The 14,219-nt window shown below is 40.4% G+C and overlaps 2 protein-coding genes across 7 annotated transcripts in view; one reads left to right on the top strand and one right to left on the bottom strand.

Moving 5' to 3' along the window:
• Positions 1–1,883: 1,883 nt before the first annotated feature.
• Positions 1,884–10,945, bottom strand: LOC112562873 (prolyl 4-hydroxylase subunit alpha-3-like). 2 transcript variants are annotated; one of them, XM_025236450.1, is made up of 15 exons: positions 10,820–10,945; positions 9,538–10,082; positions 9,231–9,290; positions 8,166–8,317; positions 7,538–7,872; positions 6,909–6,960; positions 6,406–6,551; positions 5,721–5,897; positions 5,213–5,268; positions 4,867–4,984; positions 4,695–4,748; positions 4,220–4,282; positions 3,965–4,033; positions 3,330–3,426; positions 1,884–2,885 (listed from the first exon to the last, which is right to left on the bottom strand). In XM_025236450.1, the coding sequence occupies exons 2-15, from the start codon at positions 9,723–9,725 to the stop codon at positions 2,773–2,775; spliced, it is 1,680 nt and encodes a 559-aa protein (XP_025092235.1). In that variant the 5' UTR covers positions 9,726–10,082; positions 10,820–10,945; the 3' UTR covers positions 1,884–2,772. The 2 variants fall into 2 exon arrangements, with proteins under 2 accessions (XP_025092235.1, XP_025092236.1); XM_025236451.1 differs by lacking the exon at positions 10,820–10,945 and having other exon boundaries at positions 9,538–10,790.
• Positions 10,946–11,046: 101 nt separating this feature from the next.
• Positions 11,047–14,219, top strand: part of LOC112562872 (ubiquitin carboxyl-terminal hydrolase 32-like) — a 34,284-nt gene continuing 31,111 nt past the window's right edge. For all 5 annotated transcript variants that reach the window (XM_025236445.1, XM_025236447.1, XM_025236446.1 and 2 more), the window contains exon 1: positions 11,047–11,217. In XM_025236445.1, the coding sequence (XP_025092230.1) occupies positions 11,160–11,217 (58 nt within the window). In that variant the 5' untranslated portion in view covers positions 11,047–11,159. The remainder of the gene's footprint in view (positions 11,218–14,219) is intronic.

Consider the following 14,219-nt stretch of genomic DNA (forward strand, 5'->3'; position numbering starts at 1 on the left):
CTGTGCAAATTGTAGATATTTTCATCTCGTTGACACCAACTGATACATTTCGAGGAATAGAGGCGAAGGGTCATCATGCAACTTTTTCTGAATCAAAAAGGTGGGCAAGATCATAGTAGTCACGTGACTTTACTGTCGACTGAAGAGCAAGGAGTTAACAAGATGCTCTTTTATCCTGGAGCCAGCTTTTCGTGAAAGCGATGACCATCTCCCTTACCTTTGCAGAACCCTTTACAGAGTCATTTGCCCACCCACCTAAACCCTCAAATACAAGATAAATTTCCCGATGTCACGATAACTTGCTTTTAAAACCTGGCTGAGACCGGCAATGCTCAAATGCTTGTATCCGTTGAGTGGAGTAGAATATTTCACTCAGATTTTGTCACTTAATGACTTTTATGAACTAAACTTACTTATTTAAAAAATAATATTTTATTCCAGTTGGCCTGAAGTCGGACTTTCAGCCACATTCCAACGAAGCTCGACCGCTGGCGCCGACAGTCCCACGTACGAACCCTAACTTTCATCACCTTTCATCGTGCTGAAAGAAGTTTTTTTTTTAAAGTGTTGAAATCAGAACTGTCAGAAATGCTGACTTCTGATATTCCTGACATGTCGAGTAAAGTCCTGACATTAGTTTATAGCAGATACAGAAAGATTGATCTATGCTTTTCACGTGACATTTAATTTTTCAAATAATAATATGGGGATGTGGAAATATAGATATGATTGATCTGCGTTTTCCAAAGACAATTATTTAATTTTCCGATAATAATGATAATAACAGACCAATATTTTATCATTGTGATATTCAAGCAAGTCGTTTCGTGTCCAGCCGGCTTTACAAACTGCACTCTCTCAACTTTCAAGCACACGCGCACACAATGTCGTCTAATGACAGTGGGTCGCCGAGGCGCGCGGAAAAACCGAGTTTTGTCGAGGAGGAAGCCGGAGGGTTTGGAAGTGGGAGGAGAAGGGGAAGGTTGCTGCCTACCTGGGACCGGATCCTACAGAAGTTCAGGCACTTTCACGACACAGTTCGTGGGGGTCACCTGGTGCTCTTTCTTCAAAGGGTGTCTCTGTATCTGGTCGGGTCTGTATTTTTCCCCCCACGACGTTTTGGCACTAACCTCTTCCACGCATAACAAGCTCTCGATAACAAGTAAAAAGTAAAGAAAAAAATCAAAACCCGAATAACAAAAGTAAAAAAAGTATCCGAATGAAAATCGAACCAGCAACCTTGATATTGGAAACTGTTTTATACACGATACAGTTTATGTAATATAGTCAACAGTTATTCTCTTGAATTGATGAAAGGACAAATTAAAATACAGTCTACGCATGCGAGCTAATTGGCCACGTTGTGCACTGTGCAAGGCAGACGAAACTGATTTCCAGAACTTTCTGTCGGAGAACTACTATCGGTGACAAAGCTACGGCAGCTGCTGCTGGTTGCTATGACAACGTGTCGTGGTGACGAGATAGATGTTTACCCCCTGGTGCGTGTCTGGAATCGCTAGTTGACACGTGTAGTTGCAACGAAGCGATTCTTTTGTCAAGAAATATAGAGGAGAAAAGATGGAGAATGTCAGAATGAGCCTGTTAAAGAGAAAGTCCGTCATTTATTTTTCTAATACTTGACACAAATGTTTGGAACGCGGAAAACAGTTGCAAATCAGAGATTGAATATAGTAAGTTCTTTTCTAGATGAAGCTAGCTATGTGTGATTCTGTTAAAAGAAAAAAAAACCCAACTTAAAAAGTGAACGACTTTGTACTGTAATAAAACTCACAGCATTTGCATTAATGTACAGACCTGTATACGAACACAAAAACAACACCCCACACTTTTGCAAAGAAAAAAATGTAAACAGCTAAATAAACTTTAGGTTTCAGTTTATGTTTTAATTAACGACATAGGTATCAGTGTTCTTGTATTAAGTACTCGTCTCCTATGGAAGTAATCCTTATATCAGAAAACAAAATGAAAAGAGACCGTTATGATGTTAGAAGCGTTTGTTCTCACACATACACACAACTGTAAAAGAGTAATTTGTTTTACTGGTCATTGGACAGATAGTGTGTAACGTGTTTCATTGGGCGTTGGTCATATAGTCTTTGCCACGCGTTTCCTATAGATTTTTTTTTTTATAGAAATGTAAATTTTAAGTTCGTGCTAGGGTTCTTTCTCACCTCATCCCCCACCTACACCTGACACCTAACTGGGCGGAAGTATATAAGAAAAGATATATTTTCGAAAAAGATTACAGATGAAAAACTTATTTGTCTCTGGCATAAAAAGTTCTAAAGGTAAACACTATTATTTAATTGATTATATCTGAAACTGCAGGAACTGTTCATATTGCAGTAACAGAAAGCTAGAGAAGTGAAGCATAAAATAAAACATTCAGTAGACCAGAAAAAAATGAAGAATTTATTGGTGAGGTTAGCCATGGATGGCACTAAATGCTTGTTTGGTGTTCGACTCCAGCAATAAATGAACTGATGCACAATATGATATTATAATTAAGTACTGAAGTTAAGTAATAGTTGTTTTCTTATGCCACATTGCTGCATGTTAGCCTGCAATGAACCTACTCCCATAAATTATACTTGTGAAACACGAGCAAACACACGCGAGCACGCACGTATACACGAACACCGCAAGTATAAACACACACTTCTTCCTTTCTTAAAATCTCAAATAGTCGGAGATGACAGAGGCGTCGGTCCTGCCCGATGTTGATGATGACAAGGACGTTATCGCCCAGCATTATCTTCGCAATCGCTGCGACATCTTGTCAACCTCCAAATGTGATGACATCTTCCGCTTGCCACAGGGGTGTCTCAGCTCATTGCCCCAGCTCCACACACCCTTGCTGGCCACTGCGACAGGAATTAAACTGGGTAAGAACACAGTTCTCAAAAACATTGCTGTCTGAAATCAACTACAGTGGAACCTCAATTATCAGGTTTGGGATGAAAAGAATTTGTAACAGGCATTAAAATTGCACTGTGACCGTATTAAGAACGTACAGACATATTATGTAATGTGTCTATTGTGTGTCCTTGTATATATCCACAAATGTATCAAAGCCGTTTTGAACAGATAGTGACGAAAAGGATTACTGTACTCGTCCATATGACATCAAACGATTTAACATCTAATTCAGTTGTGAAGTACAAATGAAGTATACACATTACAATCCGTATAGCATTTCATCTACAGACACCAGAAAACTACACAAACACACACAAATCCTGAAAGAGTAATAATAATAACAACAACACATGTCTACAAACAAAAGCAAGCCGGTGAAGGGAACTAACCCCATTTAGCTCCGACTGCCACGGGGCAGCCTGTGTGCTCAGCGTCTTCCTCCCTGTCGCCGTTTGCACGAAGGTTGTACAGCAGCAGGGCGTTGCCCTAGAGATTATAACATGGGGTTGTCATGGTTACCAGGCAGGTTTTTGTGTGTTTTTTTTTTACCCTCTACCTTTATGCTCCGTTAGTATAACGAAATCGTTCACTGATGGAAAGAGAGAAATAAGTGGGAAAAAAAAAAGAAAGATGAAAGGTGAGACAATAACAATTCTTCATTCACAATGATGAAAGAAAAGCAAAGAGCATTCTGTGTACACCTAGTCCTAGGCCTAAAGAAAAATATGTCTAACCCTCAATGTACTACTATAACAAAATGTACGAAACATTAACAGAAAGGAGATACAAAGGTGCATGAGACAGTAACTGTAGTGTCTTTAAGAAGTACGAGGATGAGAGAGAGGAGGAGAGAGGTAGGGGAGAGGAAAGCGAATAAAGGAGATGAGGGAAAAGATAAAGCACTAAGGCAGGCTCTCATTTCTGTTATTTTATTTCTCTTCTCTTCCTCCACCACTCCCACACATACACACACAATCTTTTATTATATTGCTATTTCTTCTCCGGTATGATACTGAATTATTACCTTTCGTGGTATGACTGTAATGTTAAGTAAGTTGAAAGCTGTAGCGCCTCCGGAAATGACGTCACTGAGCTGTAAATGAAAACGTGATTTCCACCAGAAATGGCTGACAACAGTTGTAATATTAGAACATTATCGTCTACAACGCCTGGCGTTTCATCCCTCAGTAAAATCCTCTTTAGAAGCGCCTAGAAGAGATGTTCGTACATTCATACACACACTGTGATCAAAAAGGATAGATTATCACTCTATACTTACGTATAAAATCAACGATGCCATTCTTTCTCCAGAATGAGTCATGAGGTATGTCGACTTGTAATTCTGTTGGATGATAATTTGAAACAAACCCTATATTAGTAAAATCTGAATAAATAAATAAATCGCACTGGACAGCCATTAGGATTTTGTGATTTCTCAATTGCCGTCGTGTCTGTACGTGAAAACACCCAAACTAAAATTAGAATACTGTTCGTTTATTTCATCCATCCATCCACTAGATTATGTTTTTGTTAGATCGCTCTTTTGCCCGTTCGACGCTTTATTCAGTCATAGTACTTTAGCTGACATTTCCTTCAAGTAATGTTCACCCCTTTCATCTAATTAACTAGCAGTCTGGCTGAGTTTAAATTTCTTTTCTTTTTTTTCTTTTTTGCTTCTTTGCTGCGCCGCTTGTCAGTGTCCAATGAGGCAAGTAGCAAACACAGATCGTACACTTGGAGTGAACTCTACTCACCCTATTTACATCTAAGTGTGGGAGGAACGTCCCGGCCAGTCCATAATTCAAAACCTAGAGACAGAGACAACACGAGCATTAAATTTCAGTTCTCTGATTTCTCATCGTCATCATCAACATGACAATAATGACGATGATGATGATGTCAAAAATACTGTCATCATACACTTACATGGAACGGTTCGCCGCTGGAATGATGTGGGAATCTTTCTGTCGTGTCTAGGCCAGTGACCTCTGACAGGCGTGCGGACAGGGTCGCGGCTATGTCCACGTTGTTCATCACAGTGGTGCTGCAGATAAGAACACTAATTAACAGACTATTAGTTTGGGTCACATGATTCACCAGCTTTTTTTTTTTCTCCATGTCTGATTTTGAAGAACTCTTAGCTGTTAAATGCAGACATCTTCTGTCAACTCTAAATTGCTTTCTACAAGCAATGTGTCACAGGACCCTCGACCTGGACTTAGGACGGAGGTTAACTAAACGATCATTCGTGATTTGCTGTGCTGTATCTTACCCTTCTACGAAATGGAGGAGACCTTCTGCTCCAGGTACCGACTTCTGCTGCAGCTGCTGTAAAACATATTTTTAGCTGAACATCACTGTACGCCATCTACCATATAACAGATGTAATATATAAACTTATTCCCTTCAATACCACAAAAAATTCACAAGAACACGATTTGGCAATTTTCTCCTGACAGTAACAATACTTCTTTTAAATTTTCTCCGGACGGATATTTCTCTTAGATATTTCCTAAGATATATATATATATATGTACGCACGATTATTACTATAGATTTAATCAGTTTACACATCTCTCATATATATTGTTACTATTTTAGTTGTTGTTTATGCGACGTTATGTAGATTTCCAAGAACACGAACACATGACCTGCAAAGTAAACAGAGAAGCCGTGGAACGGAGGATGAGCATCAGGGACGGGGAGGGTAGAAAAGAGACGACTTTGCGAAGACAAAGACACAAAGACACCATTCCATCCTGCCAATAGTAGGTAGATACCTTCGTCAGTGCAACGTTGATGAGCTTGTCGGCCTCGGCATCGCTGGCCACCTGGTGCAGCAGCGACAGATGAGGTGAGCGGCTGAGGATCTCCTCGCGGTACACTTTGTACGGTACCGCACGCGCCTTCCTGTAGCGGCACACGTGGTACCACTTGGCGGGTCCATTCAGCAACACCTGCAGCGTGACATAACAAAGTCAGAGACGAGGTGACATCACGGCGACAAGTTCATCACACATTCTCCTTTTCTGTTTATAAAGATACTTTGCAAAAATAAATAAAAAACTAATACAATTATTGAGAAACTCGAAGAATGACAAATCAGTCCAGTCAGAAATAGTATTATAAGATACTTATAGACACTATTTCATTATATTGGATGCCATTTTCTATAAAAGACAGAAGCAGGGAATTGTAAATAGTGGTTCCAGAGAAAGAATGAGTGAGCCGAACATCTCCGCAGAACGTGGTCATAAGCTACTTAGGCTAAGTCCTGACAGTTCACATAAAACATTTATCCTCTTTCTTTCATTCATTCATGTTGTTTTTGGTCGCGGTTTAGGGAGACAAGAAAAATAAAGACATCTTTTCTCGCTGGGTGCAGCTTACTACACACGAGAAGCAATTTCCATCCAATTGATGGCCAATGTCTAATGAAAGATTAGTTGAGTTTTTACTGCTCACAGTGCTGTTCGGAGATCGTGATGTGTTCTGACAAAGCTGCAGCCAGTGGACCATCTTGGGCTCTGTTGGAAACTCCTTCAACCGGTGGATGTCACGACCGTGTCGATGACTGAGATACAACTTCACAATCTCGTCATCTTCGGGATCTGAAAACACATAACAAAAGTGTGGGTCGGTGGCTGGGGTGTGAGAGAACGAGGTGGACGATTATCTGCAGGGAGAGAATTGGAAACCATACTGTCATGTCACAGTCGGCTCGCAATTTTCAGTCAACCTTCTTTCGATTCGCAAAGCGTTGATTTGTTTTTAAATAGCACCATCGGGTGTGTGTCGCTTTTCTGTTACATAGGCATATGCTAACAGCGCGCTGACACACACACTGGACATCGCACACACACACACACGGACGTACACGCGCAGTCAACGCCAACGACAATTTTGATTTTAACTTTTGGTTAAATTTAATCATAAAAGAAAAGAAAATTTGTAGAAAAGAGTCCAACCTAATTCCGATGCTTTTTCCATCAGAGATAGCCCTTCCGAGACTTCGTCCATCTGAAAGAAAAGAAAACAGTTTTTTTTTAAGTAAAAAATAATGGAAGTATTTCTACGAGGTGTTAAAACATTATCGCTTGATGTTTGGACTACTATATCAGAGCTACCGACTCTCTGTTCTCTCTCTCTCTTTATCAGCTTTATTTGATAGCAGAAAGTTGGAATTGAATTGTCAATATAAGAAAGGAAAAACAATGGGCCTCGACACATTCGGGATCACTGTATCTGGCATTTATGAAACTTGTAATAAGACGACCATGTGGTGACTAGAAAACTTCGCATTATATGTACGACATAGTCTAGGTTTGATTTTTGTTGTTGTTGTTATTGTTGTTGTTGTCTGTCTCTTGTTTTAGTCGTCAGTGTCTTCTATTCCTCTTCCTCATACGAATACACTATATCTCTATCGCTTTCTCGCTCGCGCACTCTCTCGCTCACTTTTATCTCTCTCTCACAGATAGGAGTCAATCTATTAAGCATTTTTTAAAAATGTGTTTGAGGTGGATTTTTTTATCTGTTTTTATTTATTTTTTACGCTATGCTGAATTTTCCGACTAAACTAAATCATCAGACGTACGCTATATTTAATCACTCCGAGGTAAGCCATGGCTTTTGCCACAGAGTAAGTAGCATTGCCACTAGTCTTCTCGTGGTCCGGCGTCTCAGCTAGAGCCTTGGCAAACCAGGATGCCGCCTGATTCAGAAGACCAATGCTCTTGGACCTGCAGCCAACGGCGAAAGCATCGCGAGGTGCCAGAGACGCCCCCTGATGCCCCATAATCCTCCCAGCGTAGATATCAGCGGTCGAAAGGTTGTAGGCAAACTGTAACTCCGCCACAGCCTCCGCCATGCCTTCCAGATCGTCTCTAGATGGTAAACCGCCTTGTTTGTTCGACAAGAATTCTGGAAGGCCTGGGAACGAAAGATAGCGTTCGTGTTTTGGCAATTCTATTTGGCAATTTTATTTAAAAAACGCCTTCATAGTCGATTACATTGAGAAGATGTTCATATCCACTTTCTCCTCACTCCATCGTCCCCATCCGCAGAATCGATGTTAAGGCAACGTTTCAATAAAGCTCATGCATTGGTCGGAATGAAGTTAACTACACACGAATTTTCTGAGAAAGTTTTTTTTTTTAAAATCAGTAAGCATGCTTGCTATAGACTAATGGCAACTTATATTATCGCGATTGAAGACCACTCACGGAAGCCGTACACGCTCTCATTGGCCATCTTGTCGACCCACGTGTTGACGAAATCGCTGACGTGGCGGAGCGCCGTGGTTGGGTGAAAGTCGTTCAGACGCCTTGTAACGTCCTCCCGCTGGACGGCGCGTGCACGTAGCTCCTGACTCAGGCTGACATGCGCAGTGCGTGAGTAGTGACAGTAGTCCAGCCAGCAAACATTGGTAGAAAACAAAGGCAAAGGCATTACTAGAATAACGACTACTTTATTAATCCTTTTTAACCGTGTCTTAATTGAGCGAGCCATCTCAGTCTGAATTCTGTTTAGAAGAATCGGCAACTATCGCCTAACCCAGGAAAACCCCGCTCCGAACCGGTTCAAGGGGAGAGGGGTCAAGTGGGGTCAGGCAGCCTTGACGCAATACTTAAATGACGTTAAAATCAATTGCGTAAAGTGCTTATTGCGTAACAAAATAGGAAAATGTCGTCATCGTCTTAGTCGTCTGCTTCTGCTGCAAGATAGAGAGAGAGAGAGAGTGTCGTCTGCTAGAGTTTTTCAATATGATTTGAGAGTAGCCTCTGTGTTTGCTGCATCTGCCTGTATTTCCTTCTCTTTTGAGATTATTTCTGTCTACATATATGACTGTGTTTCAGGTTGATCGATGACATAATTTTGACAAGACGTGGAGCGTTCGAATGGCATTGTGGAAGTCGGAGATCACGCAGCAAAGCTGACAGAAGTTTAAGCAAGCCATCTCTGAAGAAAGTGGTCACATGACAGATTACACCGGCTTGTGGGGTATAGGGAATAATAAACTCTTACAAAAAGGTGATTTCTCGCTGGGGGTACGCCAGTGAATGAGGGTGGCAATGGTGGAGAATAAGCTCTAAAAATAGTGATTTGCTCCCGGGCGATATAACTAGAATATAAAGACGTGATAAAGTTATGAGAATGGGATGCTGGAGCTGTTGATTTGCGCGTGATTCTACGATGCTTAGAGCGGCTAGTTATCAAACGACAGAGAAGTAAGAAAAGAAAGAAAGAAAGGATGTTCGCTGTCTGCAGCTGTTACCATTAACCCTTACATACGAAGCTTTTCCAGTCTTGTTATAACTTGAGGGACCTCGTCTTCATAACCTTTCGCTCTGGAAAAGTGAATACAAAACACTCACCTAAAATTTTGATTCCTCACTGACGAAAAACCAAGCAAGCAAGCAAGCAAGCACCAAAAAAAGAAAAGATGAGGTCCACATCATGTGTTGATTGTAACGTTTTTTTTCCATGACATGAGAGATGAGGCAAAGTGGGATCAGATGACACAAGACGAGACTAGACTAGATGATATGAGATTACGTGAGATGAGATGACGCTTTCGATCCAACTGTGACTCACGTTTTGATGATTTCAAGACGCTTCCTTTCATGGTCGATGTAGCGGTCCAGTCCGTTTGAAACGTTGAGAGACAGGAAGGTCTGAAGCCTGGATGTGGAATAAAACAAGCGGCCGGCTCTATCTTCACCCTGAACACTCCAACTGCAGGCAGCGCACAGCATCGACACAAAGACAAGGATATCAATCATTGTCTGAAAACTTCGAGTGCGATGTAAAGAGGAAACCTCTTCGGGGTTTTGTCAATGAGCTCGACACAGACAAGCTATAATTTATACAAAGATACAGTCGTTCAGGAAGTAATCCACGGTCGGGCACTTTGAGTCTCCAAATTAAAGAATTTTTTTTGAAAAGTTGGTAACTTTAGTTACAGCGTAAAACACCCGTACCTAGGATGTGTACAGGCTGTCCTCGGGATAAACAAATACTAGCAGAATATACGAGTTCTGAAAAGTCTCTGGAGGTAAAGGTCGTGGCACGTCACTGTCCACGTCGGCACTACGAGTCTGATCGTCGGCGTGGCTGCATCGAGCTGTTGCTGAAGTCGGCTGCAAGGGAGAGTTACACCAACGATTTTTGAAAACCAAATGGTTGCCGCGGCCCGTGGGATTTGACCGTAATCTGAGGCAACATGTGTATAGCATTGATCTACCCTTGCACGCTTTCACTTGCGCGTGTGTAGGTGTGTGCATAACAGAGCATGTTTGTATACACACCCTTACAACTTTTGTTGTTGAAAAGGACAGTAGCGATGAACAATATGAAGGTTCGGCAAAGTTGGTCTCAAGGGACCGTACGCTGCGGTCAAAGTTATTAAACAAAGCCACTGTATCACCCTCAACAATCAGCATAAATCTCACACACACGCGCGAACAATTACAACTATATGTGCATTCGCTCCTCTGTTTCACACAGATATAAGTCACGTGCATGCACAGACAGGCTTGAAAGATATACGGTACTCGTAACAATGAAAACGAAAGCAGCGGAGGGTAGCAAGATCATACATTAAACAGCAAAGCGCCTGCATTCAGAGATCGCCGACCCACCCGGCATTATCATCCTTCACGACGGAGGTATCCCCAAGCCCTCCCGACCACCCACCGCGCATGCGCAAAGCTTCCGCTCCGGTGGACTTGCGATCGAAGCGCGAGGCCCACACCGGCCTGGTCCCTTTACATCATTCAAACACACATATCGCGAAAATTGAACCGCTGTTATTTACTACAAATTCCCCGTGTCCCTTGGTCTAGCTCTGGCCAATTTCGATATGTGCATAACTTACACGTTGATCTGATTATTATTCCCAACGGGCCATCAACGCTGGTTACAAGCAAAGCTAACCATGCCTCGATCTCACACCAAAACGATAGTGTATGACTGCTTCAGAAACCGTGCAGAATTTTGATAATTAGCTGTAATATGGGTTATTCAAGTTAATTTCGCCCCGTCTTGACAAAAACCTGTTACGCCAGCCTGCACAAGGGAAACAACTCGTAAAATCTCGAAGCCTTGATTAACTGTCGCGTGATCTGGCATGGCTGACACGGAAACGCAAATACGATATCGTCTGTCATGAACAGTCTTCAACCACACTCGTAAAACGCTCCTGCACAGTGCTAGCCATGGGTGGAAAGGATTCAAAATTAGCATTTATAACCTACGAGGATGCGTCCAAAAGAGGTATCGAAATTTATGTTCATCTGTTGCGTTGGTAGGGAACGCTTTTTGTTGTCATCAGTTTTAATATTCGCTAAATAGACTAATGACCCGCTGGAGCTAATATGCATAAGACGTTTATTCCGCCCAATCACCATCAAACGATAGTGGTATACACAGTAAGCATGGAATTAATGATTATTTTATTTATCAAATCGTGGTCCTTATATCTGGTGCTTCATTTTGACCTGACCCATTTCTTTTTTTCTTATTTATTTATTTTCAGAACTGTGTCGGTTTTTAGTTGAAAGGGAGAGTCGTGCAGGATACGCATGCCAAAATTGTGCAATGCTTATTGCAACATTTTTTTGAACTGCCCCATATGTGAATTTATATAAAGACTGTGTATGCGCTTTTGTAATGTGTATTTTAAGTTTGACGGGCCGCTTAATCAGAAACAAACGGCAACATCCATTATGACAACAATGTTACACAACTGTCATAACATCAGGAAATTGTGCTATCTAAATATAATACATTATGAATAGCACAAATGTGTCAAAGTTGTTTTCTTGATTTTGCAAAATCTAGGCACTTGCACTTGACAGATTAAAAGACATGTGCCATTTTAAGTTCGCATTCAAGCAGTATTCAACCTTCCCAATTCTCATTCAAACACCATGAATTACACCTCCTAGGTGTATCATACCATGCCATTTTTCACTGCATTAGCATCACACCTTAAGCAAGAAGTGCACTGTACATCTTTGCTGCTAAAGATATCATTGTGTTACGATAAACAGTTAATATAAACAGGATAAACAAAGACTATTGATGCTATGTTTACCATTAGTAGTTGCAGCTGATTGATTTCAAACAGAAACTGAATGCAGTAGTTTAATATCTTAAAAGGATTATTTATTTATTAGTTTATCATGTTTTAAAGGGCTTAATAGCGAGTGATGTAGACAATACAAATTTGCACAATGAAGCATTTTTCTAAAGGGAACAAGCTTTAGCACATATGCTTCAGACACCACTTGGAGTTGTCTAAATCTTGTTCTAGGTAGTGTTAAGAAATGCCAGTTGTTTTTGAAACCAGCTTTTTTATCATCATCATATGACATTGCATAAGCATGACTTATTTTTAACAACAGAGTGTAACATCAATGGGTCAGTAAAATAATACCTTATGTTGAACATCAGCATAATTGTGTTCATGTTCTCTCTACTTTTCAGGATAACTTGTTGTAACCACTGATTATTTAGTTTATAACCATGCATGCAAGTCACACTTTTTGTAAGAAAGGTCACATCGGTAAGAAGTCAAAATAACGGGTATATGACGTTACACACTGAGCAGACATGTGTGATAAGGAGAGACAGATTTTGAGTTGGGCACATATGTAGGTCACCAGATAAATTGTTAAAAGTACTCTATATAAAGGCCAAGAGCACAGCATAAACATATAATTTAGCAAATAGGTCGTTTTTTACTGCTGCTCATTTATTAGTCATCAGTTTCTAAAAGTGATTCTGCCACAGACATTAGTTGTGATAGTTCACCAGTGACTGTGACTGCAGAAAATTTTTTAAAAACTTATTCTCTATACCAGATTACTGTTAACTCTATATCACATTACTATGCATATTCTGCCCCCCCTCCCACTCCTCTTCTGCCCCTGCTCATACCAACCTCTCTTTCTTCCCCACCACCTCCTCTCCCCCCTCCCCTCCCCCAGTGACAAGTGGTGAAATGGTTAGTGCCGGTCACCAGTATAGTGAAGATTGGCTGTCCTGGGTTCAGCTCTTGTCTTGGCATCTGTTTCTAGTGCTGGCTGCCTTGCCTTGATATAGCCTTAGTTGCTGGCTCTGTGTAAAACACTAATAACCCCCAACCCACCCATCTCCCCAGTGACACATTTTTGGCTTTTATATGTCCTCTTTTGTTTCAATTGTATAAAGTGTGTTTTGGGTTGGTTGGTTTGTTGGTCTGTTGTGTATGATATGAGTAGTGTATTTTTTTAATGTCAGTGTTGATATATATGCATGAGATGTATTCTGTCAGTCAAGAGAGTCCAAGTTGTATAAGGATTTTATTGTTTTTATCTTTCTAAATGCCAGGAGTCTCTGCATCAGAAGGAGGCATGTACACTATTATTCTTAGAAAGAAATAGGATAAATATCCATAGATATCTTCTTGGTTTTTGATCTCTTGGGCTATAAATTTATGATTGATTTCTGTAACTTCATTCACTTAATTGGTAAAAATTATTTCACAACTGAGAGGTTTACAATCTCAGACTCCCAATGTAACATGAAATTGATAGAAGAAGAAATTATTCTGTTAACTTTTTTCAATTTCTAAAATTCTTTTGTTTGCTGAAGTGTATATTTTAGATGTCAGAATTGTACCATTGTCTTTTATTTTTTATAGAGCTTATATTCCATTAGCTCTTGCCTGCTAGTCCAGTCTTAGATTAAAAATATCAGCTATCAATCATTCTCATCCTTTTAGTTTTGAAATGTCAAGGATGGAATGTGAACTACCAATAGGTAATTCATTTTTGAAGATGCTGTTCTTGCATTGTTTCTGTCTGGACAGTGATTAACACAAATCCTACCTTCTAAGCACAATGCAATGTGAAGATAAAACTTTATTAGAATATGTATTAGTCTATTACTATTTTGAAAAAGGAAAATGATTGAGCCACTTCTTTTAAATGCCTACATTAAACAAGCAAGTAGGGCATAAATATAACTTGAAAACTAAACTACCAGATGCTGCGGTGTAGCCAGAGGTTGTAAAAATATTGTTGTGCCCAGAAAATTCCAGACATGCATTTGTCACCCTTTACGTTTAAATTTGTAGTTTGTGCTGCCTTTGCATACCCTTGCAGGCCAGCATTCAACATAGTTACAAGACATTATGCTTTATCTTTTATCATTTTTTTCCTGCCAATAGTCAATGTTGTTACAGATGCTTTACTTTGGAAATTGTATGCTTACTGCTAAGTTTATGATGA

The sequence above is a fragment of the Pomacea canaliculata genome, linkage group LG4 (genome assembly GCF_003073045.1).
Source record: "Pomacea canaliculata isolate SZHN2017 linkage group LG4, ASM307304v1, whole genome shotgun sequence".
Taxonomy (NCBI): domain Eukaryota; kingdom Metazoa; phylum Mollusca; class Gastropoda; order Architaenioglossa; family Ampullariidae; genus Pomacea; species Pomacea canaliculata.

Coding starts and splice junctions, on each gene's coding strand:
- LOC112562873 (XM_025236450.1), bottom strand. CDS start 9,725: ATGATTGATATCCTTGTCTTTGTGTCGATGCTGTGCGCTGCCTGCAGT. Junction 7,873..8,165: donor TGAGAGCGTGTACGGCTTCC/GTGAGTGGTCTT, acceptor TTTCGTTCCCAG/GCCTTCCAGAATTCTTGTCG. Junction 4,985..5,212: donor CTCCTCCATTTCGTAGAAGG/GTAAGATACAGC, acceptor TCTTATCTGCAG/CACCACTGTGATGAACAACG.